Genomic DNA, 21188 nt, shown 5'->3' with positions numbered 1-21188 from the left:
CATAAAAGGGCTGCTACTAATGTTTTTGTACATATTGACCTTATCTGGCCTCTGTCTTTGACTTCTTTGGGATGATTGCCTAGTACTAGTATTTCTGGATCAGAGTATACACAGTTGAATGACTTTTTGTGTGTAGTTTCAAATGGTTTTCCAGAATAGTTGGACCATTTGACAAGTCACCAACAGTATATTAAGTGTGCTTTTCCTCTCACAGTCCCTCCAACAATTTCTATTTTCATTTTTTATCACACCTATCAGTTTGATAGGCAGCTAAGTGGCTCAGAAGATAGAGTGCTGGGCCAGGAATCAGGAAGACCCAAGTTCAAATGTGGCCTTAGACATTTACTAGCTGTGTGACCCTGGGCAAGTCACTTAACCTCTGTTTGCCTTAATCCACTGGAGAAGGAAATGGCAAACTGCTCCAGTATCTTTGCCAAGAAAGCCCTATGGACACTATAGTCCTTGGGGACATGAAAAGTAAGGCATGACTAAACAACAAAAAAACAATTTGGTAAGTTTGAAGTAAGACTTTAGAGTTGTTTTAATTTGTATTTCTCTTTTAATCAGTGATTTGGAGCATTTTTGTATATGGTTGTTGATAGCTTCCATTTCTCTTTTTGAGAACTGCCAGTTATTATCCTTTGACCATTTAACTGTTGAGAAATGGCTCGTGTTCTTCTCTATTTGCATCAGTTCTCTAAATATCCTGGTTGTCAGACTTTTCTATCAGAAATTTGGTGCAAATATTTATTTCCCAGTTAACAGTTTCCCTTTTCCCAGTTGATTTGATTTTGTTCATGCAAGAGCTTTTCAATTTGACATAATCAAAGTTGTTCATTTTTATCTTTTACAATCATTTCTATTCCCTGTTTGATCAATAACTCTCCACAGTTGTTAAAGATTATTTCCTTCTATTCCTCTCTGATTTGTTTGTGATATGACCTATGGCATTCTGATCATGTATTCATTTGGAACACATTATTACATATGATGTGAAATGTTGGCGTAAGCTATTTTCTGTCAGAATGCTCTTGGCTTTTTCTTTTCACTTCATGGGTATCAGTGGAGTACTCAGTTCCTCTGTCTCTTGTCCCTAACATTGCAGATGTGGCCAGTCCATTTCTTTTTCTTTCTTTTTCATTTCATTTCAGAATAGTGTTCTGTTCTGAAGTTTTTGAGATTTTCAGAAGCAGTTGTGTTTTTGTCATTTTTTTTAAGAAAACATAACATTTTATGCATTTAACAAACTCTTAAAAATGTCACATTTCCTCTCTCGAACTCTTCCTGGTCAGCTTCTTTTCCCCAAACCAGAATTAAGCTCCCTATTTAAAATCCTATAGAACTTTGTACTTCTTTTCTTGAGCTCTCATATTACATGCCTCTCTTCTTGCACTTTATTTTAGCTCTTTGTATGCATGTTACAGAGGTAACCCAGAAGCTGGCTTCACTCTGATCTTGGGGTCTGCTAATTACTCCCTTCCCAAGAATTGTTGGCTGGAGACATGGCCACTTTTTACTGCTTGGATGAGCAAGGAGTCTACAGCTATGATACTTATGATAGATGGTGTTCCACTGTTCCTTACTATGTGCCCTGCCACTATGTCCTCCAGATCCAACCTGCCATTATACCCTAAGGATTCCTGAAATTTGTCATCTACCTTACCATTGAACCCTAAGGACCATCAGGCCTTTCCTGCTGTCCTAATGCCAAATTCTACATAGGTGCTGTCTCCTTTAAGTTAGAATGTGAGAAGGGTTAAGTCTTACTTTTTGTATACCTATCACTTTATGCCTTACTTGGCATATAATAAATGCTTTTCCATTCCATTCTATGTCTTGAGAGGAAGTCTGGTATAGTAGGAGTCAGACAACTTCAGTTCAAATCAGTTTTTTTTTTTTTACTACCTGACTATATGACCTTGGGCAAGTCACTTCTCTGTAGTTCTATTTCCTTATTTGTAAATTCAGAGGGTTGGAGTAGATCAGAGGTGTCAAACTCATTCTTCTTTTTCTTTTTGGAGGGGAGAACGCAGGACAGTTGGGGTTAAGTGACCTGCCCAAGGTCACACAGCTAGTAAATGTTAAGTGTCTAAGGCCAAATTTGAACTGAGGTCCTCCTGACTCCAGGGCCAATGCTCTATTCACTGCATCATCTAGCTGCCCCTCAAACTCATTCTTGACCCAGATTAAAATATAATTGGGAAATGTTTTGCAAAATAAATTAAAAATGCATTTCAACATAAAGTTAATTTGAAGTTTTCTAGACTGAGATTAAAAAGTAATTGGGAAATGTTTTACAAAATAAATAAAAATATAATGTAGATTATATTAATTTGTGTTTTTCTGAGTCAGTATGCAGCCTGCAGAGATCCTTTGAGTTTCCTGTAAGCCCCTTTTATCTCTAAATCTATGAATCTGTGGTCTGTTCTCTGCCACTAGATGGTTACATGAAGAATTATTCATACTCTGTTTTATTCCTTAGCAGCCACATTATCTAGCTCTGAATAAGCATTAAATAAACATTTATTGAATATTAGTAGCAAACTTTATGCACAGGTTCAATCCACAAATCAGCAAATTCATAGATTTTAGCCATGGCATATACATATATTAGTTAACTAGGTGGCACAGTGGATAAAGCACCAAGCAAGGACCTGACTTCAAATCTGCCCTTAAAGACCTACTAGCTGTGTGACCCTTGGCAAGTCACTTAACCCCTTTTGGTTTGCCATAGGTTCCTTATCTGTAAAACAGGGATTAATAATAGCACCTGCCTCCCAGGGTTATTATGAGGATCAGATGAGGTATTAATTGTAAAGTGTTTAGCACAGTGCCTGGTAGACACTATGTGAATGTTAGCTAGTATTATTGTTATTATTATTACTCAGGTATTAATTCTAATAATAGAACAAGTTAAATAATTCATGTCTTAGCCATTTAATAAAGATACTATACTCGTTATTTTATTTTATATATAGTGTTATGTTACCAGTTTTCAGTAGTAAAGTCTATTGAATTTTTTCCAGTGGAAAAATACCATAAAAATGCAAAGTAACTATTGTGTAAAACTTTTATATTCTTTAGAAATTTTTGAACTCTAGCAGAGTTTCAAATACTTCTGATGTAAAACCTCTCTCATGGGAAATTCATCCTCTTAATATAAAGCACGTAAGAAAACATTTATTTAGAAATAACCGAAACTGGCTTCTCTTCTAGGAATCACATGAAGTTTGATTAATGGTCTGTCATAGATTGCACATTGATTTCCTTGAAGCTAAATGGATTCCAGAAATTTGTTAAGACATTTTCTGTTTATCTCTTTCCCATCTTTTTAATATAAACTATTCCTATAAAGTGTCTTTTGTAAAGAATATTGCTGAAGAATGTAACTGATTAATGATAGATCCAGAATGAAGCAAACTGAAAATCTGTACTGAAATTTCAGTTTTAAGTACATCTTAAAATAGCAAATTGATGGTATATATACTTTAGTAAGTTGCTTTTTACATAATCCTGAAAAGCCTAAAGGATGCTACATTTTTATTGATATTAAAATATTACTTTGATTTTAAATATTTTTAATTACTTTGATTTTAAATATTTCTACAATTGATAGCTCCCATTGTGTAATAGGGATAATAATACCTGCTGCTTTGAGATGACATTGAAGAATTAATGCATTGTTAACTAAATGGCAATAAAACATTATCTGAAACAGCAAATGAATGTTAATACTTCCTGATGTGGTGGTTAGAAAAGTATTTCTAACTATGTAACTTCTTGTAAACCCCCAGTGCCACTTTTTTGCACATCTTCCTTTTTTGAGTTGGTGGATCCTCTGCAAAATTGCTATTACCAAACTAGTTTTTAACACTTTTGTGTATGTTTTTTAAATTCAAAATTTATTTTGAATTATAATAATAATGTAATTATAAATTCAAGGGTTTTTTGTTTGGCATATGAGAAGTACTAAAATTTTACATCTGGATTAAAATTTACTCAACTTAGTATCTCTAAACTTTTGAGAATAAATAAATTATCTTTATTACAACTTCTACCAGTTGTTTTTCTCTTTAAGGCCAAACAGGACAAGTCTAATCTCACTTTCACAAGATAACCCTTCAAGACAGCCCTTAAAGATAACTATTGTGTCCCTCATGACTCTTTTCTTTTCCAGGCTAAATATCCCCAGTTTCTTCAATTGATTATCATATGACATGTACTCAAGGTCCATCGACCATTCTGGTTCTCTTTTAGTGACCCCAGGGTTATCAGTGTCTTTCCTAAATTGGCACCTAGAACTAAATTCATTGTGTCAGATCTGGTCAGTTGAGGGGATGTTACAACAGGACTAGCACATCTTTTCTGTTGAAGTTATGTTTCTCTTAGTGCAGCCTAAGATTAAATGAGTTTTGGGGGTTGCCACATCACAATATTGATTGGTGTTGGCAGACCATTAAAACTCCTACTAGTTTTTTTTTCCAGAAAAACTATCATCCAACATGCCTCCCCAGCCTCATACTTGTGAAGTTGAGTTATTGAACCCAAGAGTAAGACTTTATATTTATCACTATTAATTGTCAACATAGATTCAGTTCTAGTCTGTTAAGATATTTTTGGATCCTGACTCAGTCATTCATTGCATTAGTTATCCCTGCCAGATTGTTGCCTTCTGAAAACTTGATAAATGCTATCTATGTAAGATATCTAGGTCGTTAACAAAAATGTTTATAACACCAAGCAGAGTGCCCAGGGTCACTTTATTGGGGAACTTCTACCATGGTGACATCAAAAATGACTTTTCTTTGGGTCTGGCTATTCAGCCATTCCCAAATCTGTCTTCTAGTCTATACCCACCCATGTGTTCCACAAAGACAGCATGAGATTGCCACATCTAATGAACTTTTGTCAGTTCTGATTCATCTTGACCTCTATAGCATTTCACACTATTGACCATGTCCAACCTCCCTTGTATTCTTTGATCCAATGACAAAAGCCTCTTTGCTGTTCCTGGAAGATGTTCCATCTCCTAATTGGATATTTTTACTGTCTGTCCCTCTTGCTTGTAATGTTCTGCGTCCTCATCTCTGTCCTGGCTTCCCTGACTCCCTTCAAAACTCAGCTGAAATGCCACCTCCTGCCTGAGGACTTTCCTTGTCCCTCCAGCTGCTAGAGCCTTCCTTGCCAAGGTTACCTTGTATCTGTGTTCTGTATTTCTCAAGTATACCCACATATACTCAAGTACACACACACACACACACACACACACACACATACACATGCATATATACATTTTCTCCCCTGTTGAAATGAAAGTATAGTCTTTGAGAGCAGGGACTGTTTCTACTTTTTCTTGGTAGCCTCAGTGCTTAGCAAAGTCCCTGGTACGTAGTAAGCCCTTATAAATACTTATTGGTTAATTGAGATGTTTTAGCAGATCGTTTACTAAAATTTAGTAAAGCAATATCAATAGCATTTCTCTGCTCTATGATTTTAGTAACCAAATGAGAAAAGGAAATAAGATTAGCCTGGCATTATCTGTCCTTGTTGTGGTAATGTGGTAATAATCTTTATGATCACGACTTTCTTTGCAAGACATTGATTAACCATATCTTAATAATATGTACTAGTCTTGTTCCATAAATTCAGGTCAAGTTCACTGGCCTATTTTTCAGGCTTTCTTTTTCTTTTTTTGACCCTATTCTTGCTATCCTTTAGAACCTCTCCTGTTTTTCAGCTCTTCATACATTACTGACAGAGTCTTAATAGTCAACTAATTAATTAGCAAGCATTTTTAAGCATTAGCTATGTGCCAGACACATACTGAAGGTCTAGGTGCAAAGAATGAAAAAGTCCCTACTCTCAAGAAGCTTATATGTTCTATGAGTGAGACAACACAGTATATGCAGAGTAAATACAAAATAGTTAAATACAAGCTTCATATAAATTTTTATTTTAAAAATTCTGAACTTAAAAAAATACCAAATAAAAGGAGCATTTCTATATATGTTGTAGAACCGAAGGAAGGACTTGTACATGAAACTGAATATTGTGTAGAGTTTGCTCTTCTAAAAGGAAATGTCTTGAAGAGAGGGATTCTATGGGCAGAGGTCATATCTCCCAAGATATCTTGGAATTTGGGGGCTAGATTTTTTTTCTCTTCTCTACTTATTTTATCATTTAAAAAAAAACTGGACCAATTAACTCTTGTCCCATGTAGTTTCATTTATGATTTCTTGAAATACAGCTCTGGAAAACCAGGCTTTGATAAAGCACATTGGGATTCAAATGGAGTTACCTTTAAGGAGCTTGCCTTAAACCCAAATCATACTGGTTCTTACTGATTGGTCAATTAATAGATCCCAACCCAAGCCTCACTTGGTCATTGTTTGGGTTTTAATGGCTCAAGGTGAGTGTAAATAGCAGTTATTTCTGTTCTGGCCAGAAACCGTGAAGGTTTTCCCCTTCCAGATTGATTTTTTTTTTTCAAGTAGGCAAGCTAGGACATCTTTTGCCTCATTTTTCACCTAGCCTTAAATCACTGAAGGGACATTGCCTGAGATATACTGAGACCAGGAAAAGAACTTAGCTTAAACAGGTCAAGGTCTCCCACTGCATCTGGGGCTCTCTCTAACCAGTCTGACCCGTGTCTTGCCTCTGGACTCAGATGACTCTGGAGGAGAGAGTGAGGCTGATGACTTTGCACAGCCCTCCCTCACTTAAATCCAGTTGACTTACAAGTCAAGACATACCTTCCTGATATCATTGTTCCTCTTCAAAAAACGAAGGACAGACAACAACTGGAGCTGTGTCTGGAAGGAAAAGAAGGATTCTATGAGCAGAGGTCATAGAATAATTTAAGTGTGGTTGATTTAGGCCAGATGATTTGAATTTCACATCCAAGGTCTTTGAGATACTTTCTTATTGTCTTCTTATTCATATTGGGTATTAACTCCCTACTAGTCAATGTATTCCCTTTTTTTACAGTACAAAGGTCCTTCTCCTTAAACAGAGAAAATAGAAGCAAATTTAAGAATTGAACAACTTCTTTCTCTTTTTTTTTTCTGGTTGTTATTGTCCTGTCTGCCCCAAAGAGTGATCCTTTACGTTTGGAACTCCTCTTTCCCCCAATATAGCTAAAAAACAAAACAAAACTTTTTGTTGCCATTAGCTTCCTTACTGACTTCAGCTGGTTCTGAGCTTTAGCACTTTGGATAATAATCTTATGAAATTGCTTTTGTAGAACACAAAACTCTTACTTGCTTTCATTTTCTATGTATACCTTTTTTAAAACTTAAGTTGGTTGGTAAATTCTCCGTTCATCTATATCCAGCTCTTCATAAAAAGACTTCCATTTTTCCTTTTCATAGGAAGCATTGCTTTGTGTCCACAGAATTTCATTCTTGACAGTTTCTATCTCTCCAGGATTGATTTCCCCTGTAGAATTTTGGAATATGACGTTCTACCTGTGTTTTTTCTGAACCCTTTGAAATCTGTGCTGCCAAAATCTAAGGTTCATGTCAGACTGTGCCTGGGTTTCCTTTCTTTTTTCACAAATTCTAAGAGGGAGTGGTCACTTCTCCCTCAGGATCCCCATCATTTCCTATGCCAGCAACAAGTTCTTTCCTGTTAGTGAAACTCACATCTAGAATTGAATTTCTCTTTGTTGGTTCCTTCATCTTTTAAAGATGAGATTACCATTAAAACTGCTCAGCTTTTGGCAGAGAGAAACCTGTATCAGAGCTCTGGATAATTGAAGACCCTCATTACTATTATGTTTGTTTATGCCCAAATTATAATCAGTTTCCCAAACTCCTCATATATTTCTTCTTTCTGCCCAAGTGGTACATAAATCACTTCTGTTTGTCCTTCTATTGCTCTTCACTGTAATGTTCTACACTAACTGCCTCTGGTTCTTAGATTTTCTCACATGAATATGTCTAATATACATTGTCATATAACTTCATGGTCCAAAACTATAAGGAAAGCCAATCTAGGAGAAATGAGAACTTCTCAAGAATAGGACTTAGATGGACACTTCAGGGAAGAGCTAGTAAACAAGCATTTATTAAAATGCTTACTATTTCCTAGGTGCTATGCTAAGTGCTATGAATATAAAAAAGGCAAAAAACATTCTCTGTATTCAAGGAGGGTATGATCTGAGATGGAAGACAAGATGTAAATAACTAGGTACCTATAAGATGTACAGAGTTGATGAAGGTAATCTGAAAAGGGAAGGCATTAGAAACAGGGAGATCATGAAGGGTCTACTGCAAAAGATGGGATTTGAACAGTCTTGAAAGACTATGGAAACTAAAAGGCAGAGGTGAGGGGGAGAGCATTCCAGACATGGGGGTATAGCCAGTGCAAAAGCATGGAGACAAGAGACAGAGCATTGTGTTCGAGGACCTGCAAATAGGCCAGTGTAACAGGATCATGGAGGAGAGAAAGATCTAAGAAGATTGGAAAGGTAGGTGGGGACCAGGTAAGGAAGAGCTTTAAATACCAAACAAACAACTCTATATTTGATCCTAGATGTAATAGGAAAACCATTGGAGGGCTTTGGAAGGGTGGTCATGGTTAGATCAGCTTTTGGCAGCTTAGTGGAAGATAGATTTGAGTGGGGATAGACTTGAGGCCAAAAGATCAGTTAGAAGGCTATTGTAGCAATCTAAGTGAGATGTGATAAAGTTGTGAACTAGGGTTGTGGCTATATAAATGGAGGGAAAGGGACATGTATGAGAGATGTTGTGAAGGTAGAAAAGAAACTATTTGGCCATGTGTTAGATATATAGTGAGAGTGAGGCATCAAGAGGTTGGAAGGCTAGGGTGATTGGAAGGATGATGGCACCCTCAAAAAGAAATAGGAAAGTTTGGAAGGAGAGAAGGTAGTTTTCAGGGAAAGGTAAGTTTTGTTTTGGACATATTGAGTTTGCACTTATGGCTGGGGCAGCCAGTTCATGATGTCTAAAAGGCAGATGAAGATGCCTAACTGTAACTTAACAGATATCCCAGGCCCAGTATAGAGATCTGGGAATCATCTGCATAGGGATCATTGAAGCATTATGATAAGAGGAACCTTCCCTTTCTACATTTTTTTTAAATGTTCTATTTCTTTTGAAAAAAGGCATATTCATTCAGAACCATATTCTAGATGTGGGTCTCATCTTAACAAAATCTCAGTGATAACTATAAAGTCAAATTTGCCTTTTTATGTTAGGACCTCTAGTTCATGTTGCTTGTTGCAACTTTGTGTAATTGCAAATAGGTAACTGGGGCCACAGGTTTTATTTTTGGATCCTTTGTTGCATCTTGTCTACTATAAATTCCTGAGTGTTTCAACTGATATTTTTCTTAAAATTTAGGTACTCAGTATGAGATCTAGTTTGGGAGGATGTACATAGGCAATTTTCTTCTTCCTGCATCCCTTTTAGGATAAAGTTCTTTTGATTAGATTTGCAAGACACAAGACATATATTTTTAAATTAAATTAATTTTTTTAATTAACAAAAATTTATTTTCTTTCCTCCCCCTTTCCTGCATTTGTTAGTTACTCTTTGTCCTTGACCAGGAGCCTGTGATCCTTACTTTTTTAAACTGTGTTATAGAACTCCAAATTATGTTCCCAGATAAAAATTTAACCTTAATAAGGTCACTTTCTAAATTGTTTTTTTCTTTGCATTGCTTGTCTTCAGAGGATAGTAGTCAGGCAAACACCACTTGTATCCACATTTAGTCTTCATTTTATTGTCCAAGACAAAATGATCTTGGACAATGCAGGCTCGATTCCTTCTGGCAATGTCACTTGTGCCACAGTGAGTCATCGGATGTAGATAGTCATCCTCTCTTTTGGCACCTCTTGAGAAGTTTTCTGTTATGTCTCACTCCTGGCCTACGGAGACAGTAGACCGCTCTGTTGTTGTTTTTAGGTTGACAGATAGCTGCCATAGCACCTCACAAGCAGGGAGTCGCCATTCACCACTGTTCTTCTCTTCTTTCTTCCTTTGACACGTACTGGATTTCTCTTACTCAAGAGCTCCTGTGGATCTGTTTTTGTTCCTTAGAGGATAAGCAGCTGCTGCTTCTTCACAGCACTCTGATAGCTCTTTAGGAAGAGTTTCAGATTTGATTTTTAAAAAAAATTATAGTTCTGCAATGCCTCTTTTTTTTTTCCTTTCCTCCTCTGTGTATGACATTCTTCGATTCTCAAACCTCCTTTTTCTCAATAATTTTTTTCTTTCAAGTTCTACTTCTGGTTTCTTGGTTTTGCCTTTTTTTTTTAAAGGAACAATTCATTAGTCCTGATAACCTGCAGGATAGATAGTAAGGTATTCCTTGAAACTCTTCACCTTTTTGTAGGAGGGAGACCAGCCTATACTTTGAACAAAAGGAGCATTTTTTTGTCTGCAGCAGGCATGCAAACATCACGCAATATGAGTCACTCCAAACTCCTCTGAACTTTCTGTACTAAAAGAGGACTCATGAGCCCCACTTTTCACATTTTTAGTGGGTTTTTCTAACTCTCCTTCCCACTTAGTTCAGAACTTTCTAGATTTTCATCACCATGACAACTTGATGGCTTCACCTAATTTCCTCTTCTTTCACTAACACCTATTTGTTTTATCTACTTACTCTTGCTTTAGCATCTACCTTCTCCTTTAGAAGGCTAAGTTCCTGATTGCAGAAAGACAGTGATAGTAACATAGTAATTGTAAGACACTTTTATTATTTTTCTATCAAGAGGTAAAAAGATAAATCTAATTTAACCAAGAAGGGGAAAATGAAGGGGAACAAGATGGTCAGACTGTTAGTAATGGAAGGACTTTGGCAGCTTCCAGAAATAGTTGTGGGGTTTTTTTAATGTATATTTTCAATAACATGTGCAAGTATAGAAAGAAGTCAGATGTAGAAAGGTACAAATAATAAACATTTATTTTAAATACCATAATAAAACAAAAATGATAAATGGATAATTATCTAAATTCTCAAATTTCTCTGAATTCCTTATGTTTATTGTTTCTTCCAGCTGTTTATGCATAGACATACCAGTTAGTGCATACTAAAGACCTCTAATGTGCTGTATTTGCCTTTCTATATTGGATGATCTTTTATATTATAAGTAATTCAATTCAGTGAGTATTAAGCTCTTACCATGTGCATGCTAGGCACTATGCTAAGTTCTGGAAATGCAAAAACGAGAAGGCAGCATATGAAACCTGCAGGCAGAGAAACTGGCTTAAGTCCTGGTTTTGCCATTTACTACCTGTGTATCCTTAGGCAAGTCACTTTACCTTTCTGGGTATCAGTTTCCTCTGTAAAATGAGGGGATTGGACCAAATGACCACTGAAGTCCCTTAAGTCCTCTAAGATCTGTTATCCTGTGATTCTAAAGATACAGACTGTAATAAATATAGTAAAGATGCTCCTAAAATAAAAAGTAAAAAAAAAAAAACCCAATTCATAGAAACAGATAATTATGTTTGAGTGATAACAATGAGATTTGCCCATCAAAATGTATGGGAAACAGCTAAAGCAATCAGAAGAATTTTTCTAACTTTTAAAACATTAACAGGATTAATGAATTTATCATACAGTTAAAAAAACAAATTACAGTGTTAGCAAGTTAATCTCAAAAGAAAAACTTTTTAAAATTAAGTAAATAGAATTGGAATTCCAAAAGACTATTGAACTGATCAACAAACTGTTTTTTAAAGGCTAAAAATATCCATAAACCAATGTCTGGTTGGTTGTTGTCCTTCATAATCAAAGAGGACCAAAATGACATCACTGTGGGGGACAGTGTATTGTGTGTCCAACAGTGGCTGATCAGACCAGTATGAGCTCAGAAGGCTCTCCCATAGGTTGGGCATAAATAGTCCATATGAACATGATAGAGACATAGATGTCTCTATGTTTGCTCATTTCACATTACTTTTAAGCTACTGCAATTCTGCTTTGCTCATAGAACATAGTACCTTCTTTGATTCAGGCATGTCATGCTGGGCTGTCCTGTGCCAGTGTCTCCCTTGTCTCACAGTCTATTCCAGAATTCTTCAGAGAGACCTAGAGAGTGTCCTCATATCACTTCTTCTGACTTCCATGTGAGCACTTGCCTTGTGTGAGTTCCTCTGTAAAATAGGCTTTTAGGCAAACATACATTTGACTCCTGAACAATGGCCAGGAAAAAATAAAAAGTATATTACCAGAACTTTTTAGTACTATTTAAAAACAGAAAAGATCAGTGGAATTGTTGATTTAAAAAGAAACAATCTCACATTCACTAAACCAAGAACACAAAGTACTTGGGAAAGGACTCTCTATCCAGTCAAGAACTGCTAGGAAAACTGGAAAACAGTATGGCAGCTACTGAAGCAAAATGCTACAGCAAACTTCATATGGATGTGATCTAAATTTGACGGATTCTAAAAAAGGAAATACAAATAAATACCTTTAGGAAGTATAGTTAGGAATAGGTTTCAAAATAAAACAAGTAATAGAAAAAGTCACAAAAGGCAGCATAAAACATTTATATTATATAAAATCTGGTAAGCTTTTGAATAAGCAGAAGCTATGCAACCAGTAGAAAAGGAAACTGAGTAGGGCAAAACAAAACAGCATAAGATACATGAAAAGAAACCAAGTATATGTATACATAATATATCTAAGTGTATATATACACATATGTATACATGCACATGTGTGCACATACACACACACTTAGCTATATGGAATTGACAAATAAAGAAGACCAAGAACCATTTTTCAATAGACATGGCAGCTAGATGGTGCAGTGGATATTGTACTGGGCTAGAATTCGAGAAGATTGAGTTCAAAATACAGCTTCAGACACTTAATGTGTGTGATTCTGGGCAAGTCACTTAATATCTGTTTTCCTTAGTTTCCTTAATGTTAAATGAGGCTAATAATAGCACCTCTTTCCTGGTGTTGGTAGATAATGATTATGAAGTGCTTACTTAGCACATGGCAGAAACAGTATAAATGTAACATCACCATCATCATCATTGTTATTATTTAACAAGAAAAATCCAATTTAAAATAGCCCTTAAGTTTCACTTTATACCTGTCAAGTTGGCAAAGATTAAAAAAGATAAAAACAGTATTGGGGGGGGGGGACTCTCAGAAGATGGATACACTGATGCACTGTTGGAACTCTAAATTGGTCTAATAATTCTGGAAAACAGATTGAAATTATATTCCTCATGCCTTTGATACAGCTGTCCCTCTCCTGGGCATGTAGTACAAGAAGATCAAATATAGGAAGAAATGTCCCACATATATTTAAATATCCATAGTAGTTTGTAGCAAGCAATCTCCCTTCCAAACCTTAGAAACAAAGTGAGTGCCTGTCAACTGGAGAATGTTCAAAGAAATTGCATTATGTGAATTTAATAGAAGATTATTATGTTGTAAGATATGACTAATGAAGAGTTCAGAAGACTGAGAAGACTTATGAGCTCATCCAAAGAGAAGAAATTAGAAGCAGGAGAACAACATACAGAGAGACTACAATAATGTAAATGGGAATGGCATTAGAAGGCAGCTGAACTAAAATGAAACACGTTGGCCAGCACTCGTTCAAGAGGACAGATGATGGAGCATACCGTCCTCCTCCCTGTAGCGGGGTTGGTGGAGACTGGATACCAAAAGATAAAGAGGCTGCATCAGACAGTGTTGGTTGTCTTTTCTTAACTGTTTTTCTTTGTTACAAGAGAGAGCTGTGTGTAGAGTAAGGAGGAATATTAGAAAATTACTGTGATATAAAACACACAAAAAAAATCAATATAACTTTAAAAAGAAAATTAAAAGTTTCCAAAACCTAGTCCCAAAAAACAACAATAGGCCATAGTTTGTCAAGCCTGATCTAGGGTATTGTGTTTAGCTCGAGTTTCCATGTTTTGAAAAGAAAGGGAAAAAGGAAGTAGGTGTTTGTTTATTAAGTGCCTCCTGTGTGCCTGTCTGGGGATACAAATACAGGCAAAAAGAAAAACAACTCCTGTCCTCACTGAGCTTTCATTCTAACAAGGGAAGATAAAGTATAAAAGAGAACTAAAATGCAAGAGAGTTGGGTTGTTGATGAAAATAGCTTGGGAGAAGTAGTTTAGAAGTCTGGAAAATCAGTAGGGCTGGAAGGGAATGAAGGTGGGGTGGCCTGGGCACTTCCACAAAATGCAGGCCCGAGGAGGCGTTCACAGTGTGAGAAAGCAGTGGGCCTGGGGGAATGGGAAGGGAAACAAGGGTAGTTGGATGTTCCAGAGGGAGATCCCAGCAGTAGCTGGGGGTTCCTGAGGGAAGTTCCAGGATGAGAGAGTACGAAAAGCATTTTAAAGTCTGGCAGTTTGATGACAATCTGGAGAGTAAGGATAGTAAGAAATCTTGAGGCCATTCTAAGAACCAGCTAGAGGAACCGCTAATGTATCTAATAAAGAAAAAAACACTTAGGGAGTGTGCTTGTTCTGTTTGACCACAGAGGGCAGAACTAGGGGCTGTGGCGATAATGTAGATAGCTAAAGCATCTATTTGCTGGGCATTCTGCTAAGTGGTTGGGATACCAGAACAAGGTAGGTAAACAGTCCCTTTGTTCAAGGAGCTTGCATTTTAATGGGGAAAGATGAAAGTAGGGATATGTCTGTGAAGATTGGGTGTGCAGCCAACCAGGAAGTGTTAAACGGGGCTAGGGGTGCTATATTCTAGGCATGATAAAACCAAAGCTGGTCTGTTAAGGTCCAGAGCCATTTCAGGGGCAGAGTCTAATTTTTTTTTTTTTTTAAGCAATTGGGGTTAAGTAACTTGCTCAAGGTTACACGGCCAGGTGTTTCTGGGTGGGTGCTAAGTGTCTGAGCCCGGGATTCGATCTCCAGGTTTTCTCAACACTGGAGCCGGTGCTCTTACTTGCTGTGCTACCTGGCCGCCCCCCGAGTCTAATTTTTTGGTGGAGAGAAGGTGAATATGATGGCCACATTGGAAACCAAATAGAATAGAAATGTCCAGGAAGTGCTAGAGAAGTGAATTTTAGCTCAACATAAGGAAAAGCTTTCAAATGATTAGAACTGACTGAAAGTGGATAGACAGGGGCAGCCAGGTGGCTCAGCAAGTAAGAGCACCTGCCCCAGTGTCAGGATGACCTGGGGATCAAATCTGGGCTCCGATACTTAGCACCACACCCAGAAATAACTGGCCATCTAACCTTGAGCAAGTTACTTAACCCTAATTGCTTAAAAAAGAAAGAAAGAAAGAAAGTGGATAGACTACTGGATTCAGAGATAAGAGGACTTGAATTTGAATCCAATCTCTGACATTTCCTAACTGTAAATTCCTGGGAAAGTCACTTAACCCCACTAAAGACTATGTTTCTTCACATGTAAAGTGAAGATAATAAAAACTTCTATCTCACAGGGTTGTTACTAGGATCAGGTGAGATGATGTAGATAAAACATTTTGCAAAACTGAAAGTACTATAGGCTGAGTTATTTTATTCTCCTCTTTATGTAGAATGATAGAATTTATGATAGAAGTAGTCCTAAGACAAGTTGTTCTAACTATTTTTTAGGTTGTAGTTTAGGTTTAATCATTTTATAGGTTGTATCTGGAGGTGAATGAGTTCCTGAAATTTTGAGTTTCCGACAACTCACTTAAAAATAAACTCTGGGCATTCATTAGAGGGCAGAGATAAGATGGCAGAGTAGAAGCAGAAAATTCCGTGACCTCCCCCTACAACCACCTCAAATACCTATAAAATATGACTCTAAACAAATTTTAGAGCTACAGAACCTACAGAGTGACAGAGAAACAAATCTCCCACTGAAGGCAGCCTGACAGGCCAAGAAGAAGGGACTATTGTACTAGGCTCGGAGCCAAGTGCAGTCCCTCCTGAGCCTTGGCCCCAGGGAGACAGCAGTGGTTGGAGCAGACTTCAGGAGAGTGTGGCAGTTTCCAGAACCAGCAGCTGTGGCAGTTTCCAGAACGCCAAAAAGAAAGTAAAAGGTCAGTCGGGAACTCTGTTGGAAAGGAAGGGCACAATCCAGCCCCCTGCCCCCAGGGTGAGAGGTGGCAGAGGCACTGTGGCTACAGTGTCTGCTGCATGGCTGCCTCAGGAGCCCCTGGCCTGCAGATCATAGGGAGACCAAGCAGCCAGTCAGAGGGTAATCTCTCTTCCTTTGACCTGCTTGTATCTGGGTCGCTTTCTTGGGCGGTGGTCCTATGGTGAGAAATGCCAGTTTGCTAGTGTGATGTTTAGAGAGGGCACCCTCCTCAGACCTCTGGCAACATTTGTGAAAACCCCAGCAATTTGGGACAAAGCTGTCCTCTCTGGAAGCAGAGTTCTCCCGTGGCAAAGAGCTCAAAGGTCAAGTAATTGGCTGGCAGTATGATCAAACAGAGGAAGCACAAAGAGACCATAGAATCCTTTTTTGGGGACAAAAAGGATCAAAGCATGGAATGGGAGGAAGACAACAAAGTCAGAACTCCTGCATCAAAAGCTTCCAAGAAAAATATGAATTGGTTACAGGCCATGGAGGAGTTCAAGAAGCTTGATTTTGAAAATCAAGTAAAAGAAGTGGAGGAAAAACTGGGAAGAGAAATGAGAATGATGCAAGAAAATCATGAAAAGACTGAAGAAAATATCACCTTAAAAATAGACTAACTTGGGGCAGCTAGGTGACTTAGTGAATAGAGCACCAACCCTGGAGTCAGAAGGACCTGAGTTCAAATGTGGCCCCAGACACTTAACACTTACTAGCCATGTGGCCTTGGGCAAGTCACTTAACCCCAACTTCCCTGCCTTTCCCCCTCCAAAAAGTAAAAAAGAAGAAATTGTCCTTTAGTAGCATAAGTTCTCAGTAATATTTAAAAAAAAATTTCAATTACAACAATCCCAAAGGAGAGGTTTTTCCAAGACAGAAGTCTGCAAGGGCATAGCTCCCTTTAAAATTGTATGCTGGATTCACCTTGGTCATAAATTGTCCCTTACCTTATTTAAGGTGGCATTTGTTGTTAATGATTTTAGTGTAAAGCTCTGGGAAATTTATTTTTGCTGTGTTTGTAAATAAATGTTAAGTTTTGTGAACTTAGTGGTATTAGAAGAGAAACTGTTTTGGAATTAATGCAGCACAATATTCACAGTATGGTGATGACATTTTCCAAACCAAAATTAGGTATGGTGTATTTATTGAATGAATAAATTCATCAATAGAAAATAGCTAACAAAAATTTGAAATCTTCCATTTGTAATTATGTAAAGGTTAGCTTTTGTATATTAATTCTTATTTTTTTATTTTGTGATACAGGTGGCAATAAAAATCATAGATAAATCTCAGCTGGATGCAGTGAATCTAGAGAAAATCTACAGAGAAGTCCAGATAATGAAAATGTTAGACCACCCTCACATAATAAAACTCTACCAGGTATGATTTAAACTTTCCAGTTTCTGCTCTATATTTTATTACAAAATTAATCTATTACTTTTTCCAATTGTAAAGCATTTGTAATTCAGACTTTGTTGTTCAGCTGAGTAGGTGTGATATCGAACATTATTAGGATTATCTCTAAATGGAAAATGTTGAGAGAGTGAAAAACACTGATATTCTTCTACATCCAGCCTGTACCTGAGGGTATTTTTATAAGTTGAACTTGAAGATATTTTTGGTGAACATGTCTAACCTGTTATGAATGTGGTAGCCCCCAAAACATTTTGGTAAGGTGTCTATGGTGTGGACATTTATTTTGACAGCATCATAAAACCTTGATAAAATTTTAAAGTTTATATAGCTTATGACATGAAAGTTCATTATTTTGTGTAAAATCTGGAAATGGCTAAGGCTTACATTTTATTTTAAATGATGTTATCAGATGTGTTTTTAAAAGGAAAATACCTACTTTTTCTTAAGAAAATACACACTTTAGTATAAAAGATGATGTTATAATACATAACATTTTCAAGTTGTTAGTTATTGATATTTGGACTTTTTTGTGTTCGAATATTGTTTTTCACCTATGAATCTTGTATATTTTTATGTATATTTTTCATCTGTATGTTTTCATTTGTATGTATATTTTTCATCTAGGTATGTCAACACCTATATGTTGATATTTTATATGCTTTAGTGTAAAAGAAGGTATACCCCTCAAATATTATATAATCTCCATCTACAAAAATGCATTATAAAAATCATGTAATGTCAGAGCTGGAGAAGACCTAAAATATTACATAGTTCAACCCCCCCTGTTTTATAGATGAGAAAACTGAGGCTTAGAGAGATATAACATGACTTTCCAAAGGTCACACAGTTTACTAGTAAATGGTAGAATCAGGATTCCAAGCTCTTGAGTGAAAGTTGTAATGACAGACAATATCCAATTTATGTAAAAAGGCCCAAACTCATGGCTACCAGGGAATTCCTGCTCCATTCAAGCAGTGACAGAAGTTTCCCTCATTCAATTCTAGGAGATTCATTAGTTCAGTTTAAGTCCTGAAAAAATCTACTCTTGTTGCTTATTTCTACCTTTCTTGATCATCTCATCTACTATTGATAAGCTGGAGAATGTCCAAAGAATGGCAGTTGGAATGGTGAAGGGCCACAACTCATGCTAAGTGAGGATCAGCTGAAGGAAATGTATAGGGTTGTGTGGCCTGGAGAAGGGAAGACCCAGGGAGGATATGAAGTGTTGTGACATCACTTGAAGATAAAGATATCTTGAAGTATTTGAAGGGATATTGTATGAAGAGTGAATAGACTTGTTATATTTGACTCTAGGGGTTAGAGTTAGTAGCAACGGGGAAAAATTGCAAAGGGAAAACTTAAATTTGATGTCCAAAAAATTTCCATTCAGAAATGGAATGGACTGCCTCAGGAAGTGGTGAGTTTACTCCTTTGTTAGAATTCTTTGTGGAATTGGTTGATCACTTGTTGGATATGATGTGATCAAGATTCTTTTTCAGATATGTATTGGATTAGATGGCTTTCTGAGGTCCCTTCCAACTCTTTGATTCTTTTTATCTATAGGAAATAGGTAGAAGAGAACAAAGAAGGATAAAGGGAGAAGGAGTCTTTTTACCTAGTGTTTTTGCATTTTCTGGCAATAAAAACTCTTAGAATCTTTAAAAGTGTTAGTGCTTGCTTTCAGAGCAGGAAGACCTAGAAAGAAAAATGATTATTTTTCTTGTTGAGCCAGGGGAGCAGAGGGAACTTGGTCTGAAGCAGCTGGTCCAACCTCCTGGCCTTCGGAAAAAAAATAAATAAATAAAGTGAAAGGGAATCCATCCCAAGTGAAAAGTGTCCTTGGGGCACTTTGCCTACCACCTCTCACCATCCCTTCCATTCTTTCCTCTCCTCATGTTCTTGCTGCTGCCTCAAATCATGGAAACCATGTGTGACCTAGGGTTTTGAAAGTTACAATCTTCTTGTTGGGATTTGATTAAGCATAGTGTAGTGTATATGTAGGTGTGTTCCTGGCATCCCAACTTGGTACTCTAAATATATTTCCTCCTGTCAACTTTATTATACATAGTGTGAAGGGTTTATAGGATACAGTACTATACTTCAGGTACATTATGAATTAAGTTTTTGTGGGAAGGCCTGAAACTAGCAACTCTTAGGGCACTGTTCTTTGGGAAAATGTGTTGCAAGGACCAAACAACGAATTTATGAATGAGCATTTAGAAAATGCAGTCCTTTCATAAATTGGAACTGCCTGCATTACCTTCCTGCAGTATTGCTTTTCTTAGGCTATTTTTAAAGAAGATAATTACAAACAACTATTCAAATACTTTCAAGATTGTGGTGAAACTAAAGGCCAAAAGTAAGGGCAGACATTACCAGTGAGTCACACATATAATTTTATCTTAGTTGAACTAGAGAAGTTACAGTGTTGTTAGTGTCTGACTTGTTTAGGCCCAAATTGTTTGTAACTCTTGCATTGTTTTAGTACGATTCTTAGAGGACTAGGCCAAAGTGACTTACATTTTACGGGAAAAATAATTTTCTGCCTTTCAGCCAATAGCAGCAAAGTTGTAGTCTTTGTAATAAGCATAATAAAAGAATGCATAGGGTAAACAGCATGTATTTTACATCATGAATACATACAAATCATCTTTCTAAATAGGCATAGCTCCAGAAGCCAACTTTTAATAGTATTACTTTTCTAAATGAAGGTAAAATAATTGTTATAGAAACACAAGCAGCAGGACTACAGAGAAGAAGCTTCAGGGTGGTCTTCTGAAATTACATACTGGGCAGCTATATAAAATCGGTATCACAACACGCTAATCCATCGGTGGGCATTTATCAAATGCCTACTGTGTGTTAAGCTCTTTTCTAGGCACTCAGGATACCAAGACAAAAATGAAACCCTTTCCTCCCTAGCTAGACTAACCATTGTACTGTTTTCTTCTACTTTTCCCTTGGTATTCACCATGATGGCATTTGTTGGAAAAACAACAGAGACAATAGGTTGTTCCAGAACCGCGGTGCATATGCCTTTTCTCATTAAGTCAATAAGAGAATGCTACAAAATAGACATTCAGGACTTCTGGCATGTGGATTCTTCATAATATTGTAACATATCAAAATGACCATGTGCTTCATCATACTCAGCTTTTCCAGTCATAACTTTTTAAAAGGTAGTTTTAATTAGGGAGTCACAAAGACTTTGATGTGGTCATTCCTCATTTTTTTCCTGTTAAATTAATATGGAATTCTTTATTAATTAGGTGATGGAGACCAAAAGCATGTTGTACCTTGTCACTGAATATGCCAAAAATGGAGAGATTTTTGGTAAGCTTCTTTCCTTTTAATTTTTTATATGAAAAGTGTTCTGAACTATATTGTTTGATTAGAATACTGTTAATCAGATTCTTTGATGAATAGTTAGTTTGTATATCATGCATATGCATGGATTTTCAAAGAATTGGAATACAATAAAATGCACCAATCTTTCTTTAAGGATATAAAACACATACTAGTCAGTGTTGTAGAAATTGTACCATTAAATACTGGAAAGAGTTTTTGAATTTACATGAAGTTGGGAGGATTTTTCTCTCCTACCCCTACAGGAGTGAAAGAAAAAAATTGTGACTTCAGGTGTTATATTTATAGTCTGTGAAGTGAGAAGTGAACAGTTAGGTTGCATATATTTTTTCTAGAGGTTAAATAAATTCAAAAGTCTAAATTTTT

At 36.7% G+C, this 21188-nt stretch overlaps 1 protein-coding gene across 1 annotated transcript in view; it reads left to right on the top strand.

Moving 5' to 3' along the window:
• Positions 1–21188, top strand: part of SIK2 (salt inducible kinase 2) — a 167180-nt gene that overhangs the window by 12888 nt on the left and 133104 nt on the right. Inside the window, exons 2-3 of the mRNA XM_069080260.1 lie at positions 17304–17420; positions 20726–20789. Coding sequence (XP_068936361.1) covers positions 17304–17420; positions 20726–20789 — 181 coding nt within the window. The remainder of the gene's footprint in view (positions 1–17303; positions 17421–20725; positions 20790–21188) is intronic.

This window comes from Petaurus breviceps, unplaced genomic scaffold (assembly GCF_028583685.1).
Source record: "Petaurus breviceps papuanus isolate PSGF00001 unplaced genomic scaffold, PetGlider_PUasm1.0 91133, whole genome shotgun sequence".
Classification (NCBI taxonomy): Eukaryota; Metazoa; Chordata; class Mammalia; order Diprotodontia; family Petauridae; genus Petaurus; species Petaurus breviceps.
Note: the sequence above shows the minus strand (reverse complement) of the source record. Positions and strands in the feature narration are given on the sequence as shown.